Source organism: Cryptococcus neoformans, chromosome 7 (assembly GCF_000149245.1).
Source record: "Cryptococcus neoformans var. grubii H99 chromosome 7, complete sequence".
Lineage (NCBI taxonomy): Eukaryota > Fungi > Basidiomycota > Tremellomycetes > Tremellales > Cryptococcaceae > Cryptococcus > Cryptococcus neoformans.
Window position 1 is genome coordinate 955160 of NC_026751.1, and position 17500 is coordinate 972659.

The 17500-nt window shown below is 48.9% G+C and overlaps 8 protein-coding genes and 1 non-coding gene; 3 read left to right on the forward strand and 6 right to left on the reverse strand.

The window, feature by feature from the left end:
- Positions 1 to 3598, reverse strand: part of CNAG_05818 (chitin synthase) — a 6777-nt gene extending 3179 nt beyond the window's left edge. The window contains exons 1-5 of the mRNA XM_012195164.1: positions 3362 to 3598; positions 2987 to 3298; positions 2813 to 2936; positions 969 to 2765; positions 1 to 920 (exon numbers count right to left, since the gene is read on the reverse strand). The exon at positions 1 to 920 is cut by the window's left edge and continues 961 nt beyond it. Of these exons, the coding sequence (XP_012050554.1) occupies positions 1 to 920; positions 969 to 2765; positions 2813 to 2936; positions 2987 to 3298; positions 3362 to 3411 (3203 nt within the window). The 5' untranslated portion in view covers positions 3412 to 3598. The remainder of the gene's footprint in view (positions 921 to 968; positions 2766 to 2812; positions 2937 to 2986; positions 3299 to 3361) is intronic.
- A 74-nt stretch (positions 3599 to 3672) lies between these two features.
- On the reverse strand, positions 3673 to 5686 carry CNAG_05819 (hypothetical protein). XM_012195165.1 has 6 exons: positions 5249 to 5686; positions 5037 to 5200; positions 4891 to 4973; positions 4219 to 4835; positions 4037 to 4165; positions 3673 to 3975 (listed from the first exon to the last, which is right to left on the reverse strand). The coding sequence occupies exons 1-6, from the start codon at positions 5635 to 5637 to the stop codon at positions 3831 to 3833; spliced, it is 1527 nt and encodes a 508-aa protein (XP_012050555.1). The 5' UTR covers positions 5638 to 5686; the 3' UTR covers positions 3673 to 3830.
- A 107-nt stretch (positions 5687 to 5793) lies between these two features.
- CNAG_05820 (tryptophan aminotransferase) lies at positions 5794 to 7713 on the reverse strand (the record flags this gene model as incomplete). XM_012194991.1 has 9 exons in its annotated part: positions 5794 to 6060; positions 6117 to 6351; positions 6403 to 6517; positions 6568 to 6689; positions 6738 to 6749; positions 6806 to 7377; positions 7424 to 7425; positions 7472 to 7515; positions 7578 to 7713. The coding sequence occupies 9 exons, from the start codon at positions 7711 to 7713 to the stop codon at positions 5922 to 5924; spliced, it is 1377 nt and encodes a 458-aa protein (XP_012050381.1). The 3' UTR covers positions 5794 to 5921.
- CNAG_12683 lies at positions 5871 to 8073 on the forward strand. Its single transcript, XR_001045891.1, has 3 exons — positions 5871 to 6071; positions 6127 to 6694; positions 6744 to 8073. It is a non-coding gene; the product is annotated as a hypothetical RNA (non-coding RNA).
- A 339-nt stretch (positions 8074 to 8412) lies between these two features.
- On the reverse strand, positions 8413 to 8934 carry CNAG_05821 (hypothetical protein; the record flags this gene model as incomplete). Its single annotated transcript, XM_012195166.1, has 2 exons — positions 8413 to 8546; positions 8595 to 8934. 2 exons carry the CDS (start codon positions 8932 to 8934, stop codon positions 8413 to 8415), a joined length of 474 nt encoding a protein of 157 aa, XP_012050556.1.
- A 295-nt stretch (positions 8935 to 9229) lies between these two features.
- On the reverse strand, positions 9230 to 10913 carry CNAG_05822 (protein RAI1). The gene is made up of 9 exons (XM_012195167.1): positions 10563 to 10913; positions 10404 to 10514; positions 10215 to 10350; positions 10158 to 10165; positions 10039 to 10103; positions 9835 to 9977; positions 9705 to 9784; positions 9330 to 9655; positions 9230 to 9278 (listed from the first exon to the last, which is right to left on the reverse strand). The coding sequence occupies exons 1-8, from the start codon at positions 10871 to 10873 to the stop codon at positions 9349 to 9351; spliced, it is 1161 nt and encodes a 386-aa protein (XP_012050557.1). The 5' UTR covers positions 10874 to 10913; the 3' UTR covers positions 9230 to 9278; positions 9330 to 9348.
- Positions 10914 to 11009: 96 nt separating this feature from the next.
- On the forward strand, positions 11010 to 12502 carry CNAG_05823 (hypothetical protein). XM_012195168.1 has 5 exons: positions 11010 to 11413; positions 11467 to 11723; positions 11774 to 11945; positions 11991 to 12119; positions 12176 to 12502. The coding sequence occupies exons 1-5, from the start codon at positions 11071 to 11073 to the stop codon at positions 12397 to 12399; spliced, it is 1125 nt and encodes a 374-aa protein (XP_012050558.1). The 5' UTR covers positions 11010 to 11070; the 3' UTR covers positions 12400 to 12502.
- A 74-nt stretch (positions 12503 to 12576) lies between these two features.
- On the forward strand, positions 12577 to 14590 carry CNAG_05824 (WD-repeat protein 68). XM_012195169.1 has 6 exons: positions 12577 to 12832; positions 12883 to 13310; positions 13374 to 13543; positions 13593 to 13748; positions 13801 to 13982; positions 14036 to 14590. The coding sequence occupies exons 1-6, from the start codon at positions 12796 to 12798 to the stop codon at positions 14317 to 14319; spliced, it is 1257 nt and encodes a 418-aa protein (XP_012050559.1). The 5' UTR covers positions 12577 to 12795; the 3' UTR covers positions 14320 to 14590.
- On the reverse strand, positions 14347 to 17407 carry CNAG_05825 (minichromosome maintenance protein 7 (cell division control protein 47)). XM_012195170.1 has 7 exons: positions 17207 to 17407; positions 17120 to 17141; positions 16817 to 17067; positions 16518 to 16750; positions 15581 to 16470; positions 14682 to 15535; positions 14347 to 14627 (listed from the first exon to the last, which is right to left on the reverse strand). Exons 1-7 carry the CDS (start codon positions 17255 to 17257, stop codon positions 14562 to 14564), a joined length of 2367 nt encoding a protein of 788 aa, XP_012050560.1. The 5' UTR covers positions 17258 to 17407; the 3' UTR covers positions 14347 to 14561.
- Positions 17408 to 17500: the final 93 nt, after the last annotated feature.

Here is a 17500-nt window from a genome sequence, read left to right on the forward strand (position 1 = left end):
GAGTAAACGTCGGTGGTGTTGGTGCTGTCAAGAGTAACATACTGGCTGATGGAACCAGAGACACCTCCACAAAGCGCCGAGACCTGGACGGGCAAGAGTTCGCTCGCGTCCAAGCCGCCGTATTGCATGATGCTTTTGGTGGGAACGACCGATACTGCAGTGAGATGGGTAGGTGCAAATTGAGACAAGTCAAACACCTCGCCGCGGATTGCCACAAACGCATTGTTGGGGTCTAACGTGTAACTGTGACTAGCCAGCTCGTTTGTACTGTAGACATGTTGAGTGGGACAAATGACAGGACCAAGAATAGCAATGACAAAGATGGCGCATCCGCAAATGAACCAGATGATCATGTTGATGGCCAGCTTTTCCCTCCATGCTTGTCGGATATCCTGTCTCTTCATTCCGGCAATTTTGGAGAGTAAAAAGCCAGGTATCCACCATGTGAGGATAGAACAAAGCCAAACCCATCGACGTCTTGCAATAGACTCGCGATACACTTCAGTGGTCTCACCCGCCTGAGGCTCGGTATCTAGAGGGTCCTTTTCGCTCTTATGGATGGAGCTCGCCAGGAGATCACGAGAAGAAGCGTATCCTTCGATATCGGTGATCGATCTTCCTCCATAACTTACGTATGGCGCAGCAGAGCTCTCACGGTCCTCAATTTCAAGTGAACTGTTGACGATGGGCTGAGCGTGTTCCATGAGCGGCAAGTTTGCAGATGAGTCGACAGGGCGGATAGAAGGATCTTTATACACATGGTCTTGTGAGTCAAAAGATGTAGGCTGGTAGCGATGAGGGGAGAACGGATCGGTTTGCAGCTTTCTGTGGCCAAGATCCTCGTAGGCATGTTGTTCTCCGGGTTCTTTGGCCCGTAGTCGATCCTCCAGGAAACGGAAGAGATCATGCGAAAGGAATACCTGGTTATTGTCAGCCCACGTGGTAATAGGCGGCTTTTGTTGACTCACTCGCTGAAGTCCAATACCCATATCCGCATCATTCAGACTCATCAACCTCTTTAGATCCCTTAATCTCTCAACATCGCCTGTTCCCTCTGGTATCCCTCGGTACAATAACTCTTCGTTGTACCTCTCGCAAGCCTCCTTATGTGACAACCTCACTTCCCACGATGTTTGAAGCTGTTGCGCCATTTCCACTAATCCAAAGCTTCTAACTTGTTGTTTCATACTTCGCAAGTCAAACTGAGATGGTAACTGACTGTCATTGGGTCTGAGAGCGAATATGTACCACGTTTGAGTTTGATCAAACGACTTCAACAATGAGTCGACTGCCGCCCAGTGTTGACCGGCAATGCAGTGCAATTCCTTCGAAGAATAAGACTCATCATTACCACCTCCTACTTGGAAGTCGCTAGTTTCTTCGCCCCCTTCCTCAGAAACAGGTACAAGTGACATCATCTTCTTACGTCGGGTTGACGGCGCTCGGACAGGGCGTACAGATTGTTGAGCGGCAACGATGGTAGAGTCGCTCCTAGGATGGGTTTGCATGGCGATGTTTTTCATCCCGAATAAGCCCTTGATGAACGGGTTACTTGAGCCGTGTCCTTCAGTAGTGGAGACCTGAGATCGGGAAGTAGTGTCACCGCGGAGGAGCTGAATGATGTCTGTGCTTGTCTCGTTGGCGTTGCGTTCGAGGAAGTTGGAGGTAGAGTATGTGACGGGACCATCATAATGGTTGATAGTGAATGATGCTGAAGACCGATTTCCTTGAGGAGAGATGGACATAGAAGGATGGTTGTGGAATCGCTTGCCAAGGCTTTCAAGTAAGTTACTCTCCGAGCGCTTTTTCTGTGACAAGTCGTCAATGACACTTATCAATCCGCCCCGAGGGTTGGATAGCATCCCAAGGCACTCTGAGTTGTCAAAGTACGGCACTCGAGATATCAACAGCCTTTCGGTCTCTGCTTCCTGCCTTGTCGTCTCATGTACCCTGTGCAATACCCAGTTGTGCATCTTTTCAGCGGCGAAATTGAGACAAAATTGGTCCACCGAGTTGAAAGACCCCATAGACCCAGAGTTACGCTGGATGCCAGGAAGGTCGACCAACGCGATAAAGGATCCAAAGCTGTCTTTACATAGCTTTGTATTGATATGCTCATTAATCCACGAGAAGAGTAATGAGTACAGCGTACGTGCGAGCTCGTCTCGGACCTGTTCTGCTTGTTCCGGCCCAAGGAACGTTGTGCAAACTTCTTTTCTGACGAGGACGGTTTTAAGAGAGAATATCTCGGCAAGGCTTTCAGAGTGAACACCCAAAAATTCGGCCACGATATCAAGAGTCTCGACGTTGATAACGGATGCACCTTCCTGTATACCATCGCTGGGTGAGAATCGGAGGTTACCTATGTGAAGAATGGATGCCAGAAGCTGGAATATTTGGGCTATCAGCCGGCTCGAAATCCCCATCAACTTGAAAGCTTGTCTGAGTTGGCTATAACGGTGGCGATCGTCCACGCCTACACGTCGAACTCGACAGTTGAGATAACGATAGTCTGAAACATCGCCAAGCTTCAGGAAGTTCCGCTCCTCTTCCGGTGCACCAGAAACAAGATAGTAGAAGGCGTGAAAGTTACGTTCGCCGTTGATGGGAGCTTGAGATACACGAGAACGTTCAAAGTAGTAAACGATCGTCTTCAAGCCTTCCAAACGACCTCGTTCGTTGAATTGCAACTCGGTATAGGTGCCGAAACGCGAAGCCTCGTCGTTGGACAGGGTATGGGCATTGCCAAAGCATTTGAGAATGAACTTTGCCTTTGTGAGCTCGCGCAGGTGAAATGATCTGTAGGACATACCTCGGCGCTCGAGACCTGTAGTCCTATTTTTGACCCTTTTTTCCCAGGGTTGGCGAGGCTGACCTGAGTTATAGCTTCGATAGCCAATCTCTTCAATTCACTCTTGCCAGAGCCAGTTGGCCCGCTGCACTGTGTTAGTAGCACACCCGAATCGACAGCGTCGCAGTACTTCACCTGGCAATTATAACCTGATCCTGCCCAGTCCTCCTCATATTATAGTATGCGCTCAGCGCTAATTGAAACACATGCGGTTGTTCCATCTTCTTCTTCCACCACCCTTGCTCATTTCTGCTTCCTCCTTCCTCATTATTGCATTGGTAATACTCTTCAACATAATGCAGTAGCGACTCTTCATCGTCAATTGGAAGATGGGAATAAGGGCTGAGAAAAACAAGAGCTGCTGGTGAAAGAGAAGTGTATGGTTTGTGAGAGATATAGCGCTCTTGAAGGGTGACTAGAACTGTATCTTCTGTGACGGCGAGCGAACTGGTTGCATGGGTTAGTTTGGGCGGAGACGAGTGAAATGTGAGATGTTTGTTTGAGACGCACGAAAGATCAGTAACGCCCAGGAAGCGCGATGGTGGAGGTTGTTGTGCCATTTCTGGGCAGATATGCTCTTCTCTTTCTTCCTTCCAGTCTTCTTTCTGGTGGTGATGAGAGTTTTCGCGAGGACGAGCGGAAATAATATAGAATGCTCGTATTGGCAGAGAAACTACAAAGGACTCATGGAACTATCCTCTTACTACTTCCCTCGAGGCGGTGGCCCGTGCGCAAAGGGCAGCAAGGGACCAGGGGCGGTGCGAAAGAAGTGTGTGCTCTTTTCTTTCCCGTCTTAACTTTATACGCATACGTAACCCAATCTCAGAAATTATTATATGTCTCATACAATATAAGTATACTACATCCCATGATATGCACATAGAGTCTATCCCAAATGATGATGCAATTGCCAACTTTAATGATGCTTCTAATTGTTTCTTCTCGCTGCTCGTTACTGCTGCCTATTTCAACTTCGCGCTCACTTGACACTCGGCCCTGCCCCTGATCCCGATCCTGATCCTCCAGGGGTCGACGGTGCAGATGGAGTTGCTGATTTAACCGTGTTGACATTTAAAACTTTTGCAAGTCCTAATAACTGAGGTTTTGTACACATCGCAAGGTTTCTACCATTTTTGGGTCAATTAGACACGTCTTGGCAAGAAAGGCATAAAAGTCACAACGCACATTTGTATTACTACACTTTTCTTATCATCTAATGATTTAATGATTATTCCAGGTGGTTTTGGTGCACCTGGTGCAGTATTAGGGGGGACAGCAATCAAACCAATGGCAACGAGTTGCGGTATTAATGATCTGCCATGGCTATCAGCGCTTTCCCAGTCTACTAATTGAATTGACAAACATACAAGTTCACGGTTATAGATACAGGACCCTGTGGAGGAGGATTTGATGGCCTTACAGGCGTACTTGTACCAGATCCATTCACCATTTGACCTGGCGGTCTACCAGCACCGATACCACTAACAGCTGCACCAGATTGAGGTGTACCAGGCGCAACCGGCGTACTGACTCCTGAGGCAGTCGGCGTGCCAGATGGTCCTGCGCGCGCTGGAAAGCTACTAGGAGGTGGTCCTTGGATTTTGCTCATAGCGGGCGGCCGGCCTCTTCCCCGTTTGGGCGGCGATCCTGTTCTGGTGGGAGTACCGACTGGACTAGGTCCAGATAATTGGGAGCTAGGCGTCGCTGCTCTTGACGATGCCTGATTTAAGATCTGCGCTTGAGCCTGTGCGGCAAGCTGCTGTCGCGCTGCTTGCTGCATCGCCATAGCTGCCACCGCTTTTCTGCCTTCTTCTTCCATCCTCTCTTTCCTCTTCTCCTCTGCTATCTTCTTCTGTTCTTGTTCTATAGCACTCAGCTCGGCTCTCGCGGTCCTTAGATTTGTTTGAAGGGAAGTGAGCTCTTCGCGTACGTTGGTAGTGGACGACTGGAAGAAAGAGATAGTTGATGGTAGCGGTGACAGACGCTGATTAACGTAACTGAAGTCAGCCAAGGCCCCGTCTGAGAGTAAGACAACCTACATCATCTTCTCGCCGACGAGCTTTAGCAAACCGTTCTTTTAATCCTTTTATTTTATCCAGGATATCCGCTGCTTCTTTTGTTTCTGCAATCATGCCATCAGCTTAATATCACCTTATGATTGCCCATAATCCCAAAAGATACGCACCTTTCGCAACGTCTGCCTTCTCCCATGTATCCAACTCTTCGTCATACACTTGCCACACATGATATGGTAGTAACCGTTGCACTGCATCTTCGTAGGACGAAAACGCAGTCGGTGGTGGTGGATAAAGAGTGGCTTCTTGGTCCATTGCCAAAGCGAGTTGCAACCTGTCACTATTTAGTCCAATCCATCCAAAAGCCACAAAGGAAGCTCACGATAAGGAATCCTGCTCCATGATATCTTGCTCTTCCTTGGTAAAGCCCATCATACCCCACTTTCTCTTTCTACTTGCCAACTGAACCTCCCAGCTACGGCCGGCGCTGGAGTCCGCAGTCGCCTGATCTTCTTCTTCTCGTGCAGTAGCTGGTGTTTGGGGCGTTGCTCCAGGGGTCCCAGCTTTCGAGGGTAAGGGCGTAGTCGAGGGGCCGGCGCCAGGAGTAGAAGTCCTAGACATATCCACCCCAATCACTGCTCCACTGGGACCACCCACACCAGTGACATCTTTCCGCTGACCACCGACACCCTGACCAAAGGTTATGTTTTCACCACCATTGATGATACCTTCTCCAGAAGATGATTGTGTTGGTTTGGGGTTGATTTCCATTCGCAAATTGAATTTGTTTACGCTGTGCGCTTTCAATGGTCGTGCCCAGTGGACTTCCTCCACCCTCACTAATTGTTTGCCCGCATAACAAAACCATAGCAAAGCGGCGTTCCCCGGAGTTACATTCCCCGCCTGGGTGTGGCACCGGCACCCATTATAGCTTCTATAACGATACATGTATGCGTATTTATGGCAATTTTAAAGCATAGCAACATAGCTATATGATATAATCCATCTACATTGTAATATATTGATGGATGATTGACAATTACTAACAAGTGTCTTTAAGCCAAACCCAAGGCTTTGCGCTTGTCCTTGATAGCTTCTGCCAACCTCTGGAAACCTAAATCCGACTCCTCCCCAAGGTCAACAATAGAGAAGGATACTCGAACATGAGAGCTCTTCCTTCCAGTGGGGTAGAAACTAAGCACAAAGTCAGCCTTGTAAAGTTTATAAAGGCAAAGCGATGCGATACTCACGCCATCCCAGGTACACCTAACACACCCTTCGCAAGAGCCTCGTGTCTGATCAATTCATAGGTATCCTCGATACCAGCGGGCCTAAGATCGATCCAGAGGAACATTCCAGCCACAGGAGAAACCCAAGAAGCCAAACCGTCGAGATACTTGTGAGCGGTGGCTTCGAATTGAGCTCGACGCTCGGCGTAGAGCTTGGCGACTGCTCGGCCGTGGGCTAGGAAACCCTCAATGCCCCCTACATCAAAACGTTAGGCATACAAGGAGGGGCAAAGAGGATATGGCATACAGTACTGCATGAGGCGAAGAGCGACACCTTGAGAGACAGCACTGGTGTGCAAGTTGGCACCAGCAGTGCTCACATCAATAGCGTGAAGGATTTCCTTAGGGCCGGTTGCAAAGCCCTATGATATGCGTCAACGAATTGCTTCTACGGGGCGCCAAGATGACATACTAATCGCATACCGGCGGAGAGAAGTTTAGAGAAAGAGTCGAATCGAACAACATGACCTCCTTCCGGGTAGACTTGCTTTTCGAGGGCGAAGTAACTGGGAATGAGCTTTTGAGCGAGGTAATCTATTGTATGTCAGTGACAATTTGCAGCCATAGATACTGTTGACCCACAGTAAGGATCGTCTGCATGTGCGAATCAGCATAAGATCGACTTTTTATTATTACTGAAAACCACTCACCCTCAAAGATTAAAACGTCGTACTTCTTGCACACCTTCAAAACCTCCAACTTTCTCTCCTTGGGCGCAGAACATCCAGAGGGGTTGGAGCCAATAGGAGAGGTGTAAAGCACCCTTGGCCTCTTTTTGTCTGCAGGCCACTCGCTCAAGACCTTCTCCAGGTTCTTAGCCGATAGGCCATGGTCATCGACATCAACCTCGACTGATTCCGCTTTCAGAACCCTCAGAGCAGGGAGAACGCCTGGGTACATAGGGGTCTCGAGCAATACGGGGTCTCCAGGGTTTAGTACGGCCTGAAATCCCTTGAACATCAAGTCCTGACTACCGCTTCCGATAGAAATAACGTAATCACCTCTTGGTCGCTCGTGCACGTGGGCTTGCAAGTCAGCAAGCCATTCACAGAGCTTGGGAATACCGGAAGAAGGGGCATATTGGAGGGCAATAGCAAGATCAGGGTCCTCAATGGTGATGGAAACGGGCATGTTGTTGGAGGACTCGGAAACGCCAAGAGGGGGTTTGAGGTTGAGGGTAATGGAGTTGAATGGGAAGGTGTCAGGGTTGGGTCGGCCGGCACTGAGGCATATTAGTAATACAATTTGTGGGAGAAAAATAGCCATACAGCTACTCTAGGTAAGCGCTTGCTTCAAAGAATCAAGATTTGACATACGAAGGAGACAATGCCAGGCCCTTCGCAAGCCATTAAACCACGAACTGTGAAAAAAAATTAGCTCTACCTACCCCCTTGTACCCCCGCCCTGATTCAGCACACCCACTTCCATCAATCTCGGTAACCTTTGCCCTGTCGCTGAGGTGGCTTCGAGGGTTGTACTTGCCGGTTGCGCCGTTGGCCTTAGTTCCCGCGGCCTGAACCTGGGTGACGGTTTCTGTGGAGATAGTAGCAGCGGTCATGTTGTCTGTGAATGGATGGATGTATAGAGAGAGGACGCTGGAGAATGGTATTAAGGTATATATATAGGGTGTGATATGAGCGCTGTGAAGGTTGACGGTCGGATCTTGAGTCGACGCAATTAAACGACCGAGATGGATAAGACGGATGGAGTCGTCGAGCGGGGGTCTGTCGGGTTCGGATAATTAATCGATTCGCGCGCGATAACAACTTTTTCATTCGGTCATGTCCGATTCACCGCACGCACACCACCATACCGGCCGACCACTTGTACAATGTACTACAGATCTGCCAGCTCCCCTGTATCCATATAATAGCGCTGTCATGCGTGAAAACGAAGAATAAATGCTGATGCATTCCTAGCTGGTACACAGGTCAAGTTCTTCCAAGGAAAATGTTCTGCCTAAGACAACGCAAGTACAACAGTAGGAGTAAATAAAAGTAGCCGCGCGCATCCAGGTCAGCGTTTCGGGAGTAGTCAAGTCATGAGTCTTATCCACTCCGTCTCTGTTCTCTCTGCTCATTCTTCCCAGTCACATGTTTTTGTTGCTGAAATGTTCTTAGTTGGGAAAGCATTTTATACGGGTTTGCCTGCTTGTGCCTTTTATGTCGGCTCGGCTTTTTAGCATAAATTGAGACATCGTGCCCGGTTGCGTATATGGAGCCGATTCTCTTCCCACCGTCAAGGTCCATCTATCTTATCATACCGTATTAGGCCCCGTACCGCCGCCCATCGCCTTCCCCTGCCAAAATCCTTTTTTCACACCCTGCTTCTTCTTTCGCTTCATCAACCAGTATATCAAAAGCCCTATTATGATAACGCCTGCCACAGCACCTTTTACTCATCAGCACCTCCCACAGACCTTCTGCAGAAAAGGCTCACCTCCGATGATTGCTCCTTCATTCGCTGCTCTCCCAGACTGACATCCTGCGGAATCGAGACCTTGGTTTATACATGTGCTGACAGTGTCCGCCACTCCATTACTACTGTTGTTTCCCGATGTTGCTGAAGTCGCCGCCGCAGCCACCGATGTCTCTGGAGTTTTGGAAGTTTGAGCGGCTGCTGCAAAAGTGGCTTTACCACTGTAATCATTGTCAGATGCTTTGGATGTACCTGCTGCTTTTGCGGATGTCTTAATGGTTTCCGCAGCCGCAGAAGTAGGCACAGAAGTTTGTTGAGAGATGAAAGAGATGGTGTCGTCGTCACCGTCTAGAAAACTCATGGTTACCCATAAGATGAACGGTCCTTGCCAAGTTGTTACTGCTTCTGTCCTACAAAAGGTTGGGTCTATTTGTTCTATGCTTTGTCGTTTGCCATCAGTGTTGAAGTTTTGATAGACTGTCAATCAAACTTGATATGGTAATGTCGAACCATCAGTGATCCACCTGGTACAATTTTAGTTGGGCATATTTCAAGTCCAACATACCCCTCCTTTCCTTTTTGTCCAACGCCCCTCATTTGTTTGGGCTTGTTATGGCAGGCAAACTTGAAAGGACCATCGTAAGCTCCATTATAGTCTCTTGTTATCATTGTAATTATGCATATCTGTAGAATATTCAACAGACCCTACTGTCACTTGTCAGCAAAGACGTTCGGAGTGCAGTGTAAATGACATACCATGGTACAGCAGTAGTGTTCATTCCAACCCCATTCTCCATCGCACGTATTCCTCCTTCAACATTCCTCCCCATCGCCCATCGACTACGCCTACTTCTCCTACAATGTGCAATTCACAGCCCTTCTTCGGGTCAAATGCCAATCGCCACACGACGGCTGGCGGTAGCCCTCCAGCTTCCTTTACAGCTTGTCTATTGCCGCGTATATGGGGATAGGTGACGAGTGGATCGGTGGGTAACACATTCTTTGTCAAGAAAGAGCAGACCGAATGAAGTGATTGGAGGCAACGGTTAGGTGACCATGATGGTTTGTTGAGTGCCTCAACTCTGAGGAAACATAAGTCTGGTGAATTACACGGTAAAGAGAGAGCTATACAAATAGGGGATTTTTGCAGTATCGAACGTTGTCTGGGAGCGAAGGATCCCGTCGTCATCTCTGAAGCCTACGACGACTTCCTACGGTTCTGTCAGTAAGATGATCCGAGTTTACGCATAAAGTGACATACAGGTATCCCCAATAACCAACTCTGTGCCCAATGTTTCAACAGTTTTTTATGAAACATGGTTTCATGCCCAGGATGTTGTATGACCTTATTGGTCTTGAGTTCCATGCAGCCTGGTAAGCCCGGGTTTGGAAATCCAGGCTCAGCTTTCATGTGGTCAACTGACGAGTAACTATTGACCACAATAATGACAATGTTTGTCCTCACCTTTAACGCAGTCGACTTCCCCAGCAATGCAGAGCGGGATTTCTCCTATCGCGGAGCGTACCACACTGAGCAGATGTATTAGTTTTGCATACATGCACATGTTTCGTCATTTAACCTACTTAGCCCACTACGATGGTTTAGCATCTTTCGAGTAGATCTCTGCTTGTTCCACTCACTTGTACTTTGGTATTGACATCACCTCCCCACCCTTCCGGTCCATTTCCTGGGCGTCCTTCTTGAGGTATAGTGGAGAATGACTCGTATGCGTATCCCATATAGCCTTGCTTTTCCCAAGCTGACTGCTCTCGTTTCCTCCACCCAGCCAATTAGCTGTTATTTGTAGTATATATGTATAGCCAACCTACCGTCTGGCTTTTTCCTCTGGCGGATCCCACAATTCAAGGTAAACAGAACCATCGAGAGCTATAGCAGTCATCTCCCATGAGTCTCTCATCTCATATGGCATGGTAAGGAGCCTGGGGATTGTTAACGGATAACACCTTGGAGTGTTCTCACTAACCCACCTAGTCAACATTCCTCTCCACGTGATGATCCCTCCTTTCCTCTCACCCTTCTTCCCTCTTGTGATAAGCCATTCCAGACTCTCTACCAACCCATCTAAATGTTCTTCCTCGTCTTCTCTCTCTATGCGTCTTTCAAACCCTTCCGTGAGATTGCATCCGATCGGGGCTGGAGAGTAGTAGGCCATGGAAGCGTCATCGTGGGATATGGCCCTAGTGGGCAAATGGGAGTAGGTGTGGATTAGATGAGGAAGGCGATACGAAGGCACGGGGTCCGCTGGGTTGGGCCTTGGTAAGGAGATTGAGTGGCGCATGGAAATCCAGCTAATGCCCGACTTTGTACATGGGTATAACTTTTCTTTTCAACACTTGTTTTGAACGCGAACTTCCGTCTTGACTTTCCGCCGGAAGATGGAGTTGCCCGCGGAAGTCGCGCACAGTCCCTTCCAAAAACGATTATCGGGTCGTTCGTCTTATCTTATCGCCTCTAAACTTTCAATATCCAGCAACCATGCCCCGTTTTCCACTGTGGCTCCTCCCCTTAACCATCCCTATACTATACCTCCTCAAGTCACGCCCGCTCCCTTCTCGGGAAACAGTCATCCCTCCAGATGAAGAACGCGTTCTGCTCCTCGGTGCATCTTCTGGTATCGGCAAGGATCTTGCGTTGGCATACGCAAGGCGTGGCGCAAAGGTTTTCTTGCTAGCAAGGAGGGCAGACGTTCTTGAGGAGGTCAGGAAAGAATGCGAAGAGGCGGCAGCACAGGCTGGGAAGAAGGCGGAGGTGTTGGTCTTTAGGGGAGATATGACCAAGGTCGCCGATTTGGTCAGTGCTCGAGAAATGATTGTGAAAGGTAAGTATGTCTTTAGTTCCAGTCGTTTCCTGTAAGACTGACACGATTATAAGCCTGGTCTGGAGTGGACACTGTGCACATCCTTGCTGGCCTTCCATCAACTTCGCTTCTTATGGATCTTGCTGGCGTTTCCCTTGACCGTTCTAGTCCTTCTACGGCCTCCCCGTCTGGCGCACCCCTCGCATTCAGCCTTAAAGGTGAATCAACAGGCTCAGGGCCGTCATTTGAGGGGCTGGAAAGAGTCGAGAAAGAGGCCCGGGCCGTCGCCGAAGTCAACTATTTAGGAACTGTGCTCGCTTTGAGCTGCTTCGTACGAAATCCTTCTTGGTGATGTAGACCTAGTACTGATCAGATACATAGCTTCCCTTACTTGCGTCTAGCTCCCGTTCTCCCGCTTTGCACCATCTCTCTTCAGTAGCTGCGACTGTTCCCGCGCCTCACCGAGTAATTTACGCCGCTACGAAATCCGCGGGTCTCATGGCAGTAGAGAGCTGTAGAGTGGAATGTGAGGGTTGTGGTGTTAGGTTTTTCTGTAAGCCGTACATTCAATCAATGGGATTAAGCTTATGTCGTTCAGCTCTTTGCCCGGGGACAATCGATAATGAGTTCAGGCTCAAGACTGCTACATCGCAGACAGGCGGCAGGGACGAAACGAAACTCCCTATCAAACACGCTTGGGAGGGTCTGCTCTTGCAGCCGGAAGCCGGTGAGTCTATAAACCGCCCTATCGTTCATATTTGACTGTATTTTGACAATATACAGTCACGAAAACCATCCTTCACCACTTGTCACTATCTCCGAAACCGCAGCCTCTCATTCCTTACCCGCCATTCAACTTCTTCCGCGCTCTGGATGCTCCTCCAAAACACCTTGTGCACATGCCATTAATGTATAGGTTTGCGATGTTCGTGAGAGACACGCCTTTAGGATGGGGCTACATTGAGCCTGCAGCCAGAAGAAAGTACGGCTTGATTGGGAGGGCATAGATCTCGATACCGCGTTGGAGTTGTTGTAGTCCGAAGGGGTTATTCATGTATATAATTCGGGTCATTGGGGAGCTGTGGTCTGTCCTCAGCTGGATCTTCTTTCTTGCTCTTTCCCCACCATACATTACTTCTTCCTTGCTCCGTTGTGTCCGAGGCCGTGACGTTTACGTAAGAATTTCACGTGGCTGATGTCACCATATATGCGTCCGGGAGCACCTGTCGGTGTCTTGGGAGACGACACGTCGGGTGTTCAACAGACGCATCTTCGTTCTTTTTTGGTCACTCCCAGGTGCAGAAAGTGCCCAGCACGCTTCCAGCCATCTTATATTCGCTCTCGGTGAAAAGCCCCGACAAAAATACCCCTGACACCTGCAGTCATCTTCAAACTTGCCCCTGATGTCTCCATACCCGCTGATCGACTATGATGTCGGCCGTAAGTCGCTGCTTCATTCCTTGCACGAACAATTCGTTAATATCCTACAGAACCATTATATGGTGTCGGCTTCTCGAACTCGGTTTCTCATCCTTATCGTGTAGCTCTTACATCTCTCGTAACTGGTCCAACAAACAAGCTCTATATTGCCGACCTATCCCATCCACCAGACACCCAGCCATCATCTCCACACTATCCACAAGCTAACAACGGTTCATCGGGCCCTCCACATCCGCCACCAACATACAGGCAACTAACAAGTATTAATCTTAACTTACCGGCTACAAAAGTCGGGTGGGAGCCCGAAGGATCGGTCAGAGTAGATCAAGGTGGGCGTGGAGAACTAGTAGCGACTACAGGTGAATCTTTGCATTTATGGGAAGTAGCGACGGGATGGACAGAAGGAAGTGGACACGTGGGTCACAATGGCTGGGGAAATGAGCGATATGCCTTGAAGAGCCGTAGTATATTGAGCAACGTAGGTCGCATAGCCTCTCACATCACCAATCATTCTGATCTTAGCTAACGGCATGTCGAGAAGACTAAGGGTGCTCATGGTAGCCTGCCCCCCGTCACATCTTTCAGCTGGAATAATAAGTCTCCAAATAAAATCGTCACCTGCTCGATAGACACCACCGCGACACTATGGGACATCAACACTGCTCAGGCAATGACGCAGCTTATTGCGCATGATCGCGCAGTCTATGATCTGTATGTGCTCTTCCCATATCCGGATAAACGACGTACTCACACGAACAAGTTGCTGGCTCCCAGAGTCCTCAGACATCTTTGTCTCTGTGGGCGCCGACGGTTCCCTTCGCGCCTTTGATCTCCGCCAACTTGAGCACTCTACCATTCTATATGAATCATCCCGTGATGCACCATTAGCAAGGATAGCGTTCAGTAAGAAAGAGCAGTAAGTTCCCATTTCCGATCAGGAAACTTTAAAGTCTTACTCAATTCCACAGACACATGCTTGCATGTTTTGGTCTCGACGACTCCAAAATCCTCATCCTCGACATGCGCAGTCCCGGCAAGCCGGTTGCAGAGCTTATAGGCCACCAAGCGCCATTAGGAGCCATTGCTTGGGGATCAGGAGGTACGCGTGGTCGAGGCGAACCGACCGGTGGTGGCTGGCTGGCAAGTTGTGGTGAGTTGTGTAATTTCATTGCTCACAAGAGAATAAACTGAAATATGGGATAGGCGATGACTCGCAGCTATTACTATACGACTTGACTGCGCCTCTTCCCACGTCTCGTTCATCTTCGCGATCTAACTTTCAAAACTCGAACCCTACTTCGCCCTATGTTCTTTCACCTTCTGCTACACCTTCTTCTCAACGTACACCTTCACCTGCGGACGCCGTAGAGATGATGCCAGTTAAGGGCTGGACTGCGAGGGGAGAGATCAATAATCTTGCCTTCACCAATGATGGTGACTGGGTTGGCTGCGTTAGCGGCACTACATTGAAGGTGTTGCATGTTTGAGAGAAGGGAAAGAAGAGTGACGATTACACGAGATAGATTGCATGAGTAAATGAGTGATACCCTCGCATAGTTGTATATTGTTATATTGTTATGCATTCAACCAAAAAAGGTTCCTGATGAAATCTGTTTCATGCACACGTCCCACGGAACAAAAAACAATGGCATTATAGCCGGGTATATATCCCCAAAAAGAACAAAACCATGGCCTACTCGTAAACACCTGCCCTCTACAATACCGAAAATTAGACAGTAACAAATTGCAACCTGGAACCGTTTGCGGTACGCATCAACACGTCCATGTTCTCGTACTGTACGGCCTGTGTCAGCTTGGTCCAACTATGAAAGCACCAACTGAGACTTACCTCGAGGATAGTCTCCATCAACTGCATCTCCGTGAAACCCTTGGCAATAACCCTGTTCCTCACATCCATCATCGCCAGTTCTCCCATCTCTTCATCATCGCCCTCATCTGCAGCCCTCTGTGCCATATCCTTGATGATCCTGAAGATCTTACTTGTGCTTGTCTGATCTTCGCCATTCCTCTGTTGAGAATGTTCGTACAAGCTCGCCTTGGAAACATCCATCAATCGGAGAGCTTCATCCACATCGCCTTGCTGGACGATATCATCATGTCGCAGACGGGCAAGTGCCTGTGACAGACGCAAGACGGCAAGAAGAGTACGAGCAGAAACATAAGAGTGAGATTTTTCTTCTGCCTCATCTTCTTGCTGTTGTTTTCGCATCTGTACGTAGCTGGAAACAATGTATTCCGACAAGGCCTGAGGTACACGAGGTTCAATCTTTCGGCACTCGGCAATGTAGTGTCTCATCAATGTAGGGTCGACAGGCTCAAAGTCGAGCTCAGGGTGGGTGTTGTGCATGTGGACAAAGCATACGTGTTGGGCTAGTCGCTCATCATCTTCCCTTGTAGGAGAATCAAGGATAAGGAAGAGAACATCGAAACGAGACAAGAGAGCTGCAGGAAGATTGATGTTCTCAACTGGTGAGATTTTGGGATTGTACCGTCCGTAAAGGGGGTTCGCGGCGGCAAGGATGGAAGTACGTGCGTTAAGTGTGGTGGTGATACCAGCTTTGGAAATGGAAATGGTTTGTTGTTCCATGACTTCGTGAATGGCGGTACGGTCAGATTCCTCCATCTTGTCAAATTCATCGATACAGCAAATACCATTGTCGGCGAGAACAAGAGCACCTCCCTCTACATCACTGTCAGCCAGATTCCCTCTTCCTAATGTGAACTTACCCAAGACCATCTCGTCAGTGACGGGATCCCTCATAACCGCCGCTGTCAAACCGACACCACTGGAACCCCTACCTGTAGTGTAAACACCTCTAGGGGCCACCTTTGTGATGTACTTGAGCAATTGAGATTTGGCAACACCAGGGTCACCCATCAAACAAACATTGATATCGCCTCTGATCTTCATACCGTCCTTCCTCGAGTTTGTAACACCACCGACAAGCAAAAGTAACAATGCTTTCTTGACGTCTTCGTGACCGTAAATCTCAGGCGCGATAGAGTTGGCAAGTCGCGCGTAGAGGGCAGGGTCGGACTTGAGATCAGCGATAGCCTCCTGGATTTCGGGGGTAGACTCCATGGTATGATATTGCTTTTTGAGCTGGTGGACGTGCATTGCTTCGAGGAAAGTGTCTTGCAAAAGACCCGCTCGAAGAGCTCGCATACCGGTGTAAGGAGTAGGGATAAAAATACCTCCAATGTGTACGACGTCTCCAGGGTTAACAGATCGAGTGAGGGCACCGTACAGATGGATAGTCATCGACCGAGGGATGTGACCCACAGGAACTTGGTCGGCCATTTCTTGGATTTTGACCTCTTGGAAGGGCCTGAATCGACTAGCTCGAGTTTGCATGTGCAGTTGGCCCTTGGTTTGATTCCTGACACAGACGTCAGAGGGACAAACAGTGAGAGGGGCGAAATGTTTTTGGGTGATTTCTTGGAAGATTTCATTACCACACGAGTCACAGGTGTAGGCGTTGACTATGAGGAGGGGCTTGACTTCAGAAACACGGGTAACGATACCTCGCACGGTGATAAGCTTGCCGAGATGGGCACCTCGAACTGCTCGAACGGCAAGGACGTCGTCAGATCGAAGTGGGCGGAAGTATACATTGCTATTTCCGTTAGGACGTTTCCTTATCAGCTTAGGGCAAGTGCTTACTATCTTCTCATCAACTCTGGTGGGAACATTCCGGCGTCCGCATTCCTTTCTCCCGCCTCGACTTGGGCGTTCATTTCCCTTCGTTGCTGCATAATCAAGTCGAGCACATCACTGGAATAATCGACCTCGTTGTCCGGCGGAGGCATGATTTTGTCGATTACATCCGAGAAGAGTTGAATGTATCGACGAGTGTTATTTTGGATGTTGTGAAGAAGTGAAAGGTCGTTACTGTGCTATTGGATTACGATACGTGTCAGTACGATTCGACCTTTTCGCAGTAGGTCATCGTGTTAACCTACCCTCTTGAGATCCTTTAGATCAATGACAATATCCTCTCTTCTTCTGTTGGCAACCTCTCTCAACATCCTCAAATATTTGAACTTCGTCCTTCTAGCGCCTTGAACGTTCAGCCCGTCCATCCCCTCGGCCAAGTCATCCTCATCTTCAGAAGTGTCCTCAGCAGCTGCGTCGTCATCCGCGGGGAGTGCGTCTTGATTGCGACGTGGTCGAGGTCCAGCGACATATCTCTCAAGGAAGTCTTCAATCTTGGCTGTAGACGCGTCAGTAAACTGCTTGAGGACGGTAGAGCCAGTTGAACTCACCAGACTCTTCCTCATAGTTGATCTACACCAATGTTAAACATGTCAGCGATGATGCGCTCTATGCACATCGACAGCGACGCGACATACCTGCACGTTGGCTACGGGCATAACACTGGCACCGGCATCGTTGGTTGCCATCTTGGTAACCGATTTTCTCGCTTCAAAAGGTGTTTGTAGGATGGATACGGTCGCTCTGACAGGCCTTGACGTCGTATACCAGCTGCTGCGCCGTGGATGCTTGGGCGTGTGGGATGAAAAGTGAAGACGGGAAGAAGACGTGGGGAATAACGAATGATGGTACTATCAGAGTGCAACACGCGAAAATCAGGGTAAGGCGCGTTTTCTCGCGTTTGTGGCGGAGAATAATCTCGAGTTGCCCCC

Excerpts from the sequence above, each read along its gene's own strand:
- CNAG_05824 (XM_012195169.1), top strand. The coding sequence starts at position 12,796 with ATGTCTCCATACCCGCTGATCGACTATGATGTCGGCC. Across the intron at positions 12,833-12,882 it reads GATCGACTATGATGTCGGCC|AACCATTATATGGTGTCGGC; the intron begins GTAAGTCGCTGC and ends AATATCCTACAG. Across the intron at positions 13,544-13,592 it reads GATCGCGCAGTCTATGATCT|TTGCTGGCTCCCAGAGTCCT; the intron begins GTATGTGCTCTT and ends CACACGAACAAG.
- CNAG_05823 (XM_012195168.1), top strand. The coding sequence starts at position 11,071 with ATGCCCCGTTTTCCACTGTGGCTCCTCCCCTTAACCATCCCTATACTA. Across the intron at positions 11,724-11,773 it reads TGCTCGCTTTGAGCTGCTTC|CTTCCCTTACTTGCGTCTAG; the intron begins GTACGAAATCCT and ends TCAGATACATAG. Across the intron at positions 11,946-11,990 it reads TTGTGGTGTTAGGTTTTTCT|CTCTTTGCCCGGGGACAATC; the intron begins GTAAGCCGTACA and ends TATGTCGTTCAG.
- CNAG_05822 (XM_012195167.1), bottom strand. The coding sequence starts at position 10,873 with ATGCGCCACTCAATCTCCTTACCAAGGCCCAACCCAGCGGACCCCGTG. Across the intron at positions 10,515-10,562 it reads TGGAGAGGAATGTTGACTAG|GCTCCTTACCATGCCATATG; the intron begins GTGGGTTAGTGA and ends AACAATCCCCAG. Across the intron at positions 9,978-10,038 it reads GGAAGTCGACTGCGTTAAAG|CTGAGCCTGGATTTCCAAAC; the intron begins GTGAGGACAAAC and ends ACCACATGAAAG.
- CNAG_05825 (XM_012195170.1), bottom strand. The coding sequence starts at position 17,257 with ATGGCAACCAACGATGCCGGTGCCAGTGTTATGCCCGTAGCCAACGTG. Across the intron at positions 17,142-17,206 it reads TGCCCGTAGCCAACGTGCAG|ATCAACTATGAGGAAGAGTC; the intron begins GTATGTCGCGTC and ends ACATTGGTGTAG. Across the intron at positions 16,471-16,517 it reads CCAGAGTTGATGAGAAGATA|CAATGTATACTTCCGCCCAC; the intron begins GTAAGCACTTGC and ends TAACGGAAATAG.
- CNAG_05819 (XM_012195165.1), bottom strand. The coding sequence starts at position 5,637 with ATGGAAATCAACCCCAAACCAACACAATCATCTTCTGGAGAAGGTATC. Across the intron at positions 4,974-5,036 it reads GAAGGCAGACGTTGCGAAAG|AAACAAAAGAAGCAGCGGAT; the intron begins GTGCGTATCTTT and ends GCATGATTGCAG. Across the intron at positions 4,836-4,890 it reads CTCGTCGGCGAGAAGATGAT|CGTCTGTCACCGCTACCATC; the intron begins GTAGGTTGTCTT and ends TACGTTAATCAG.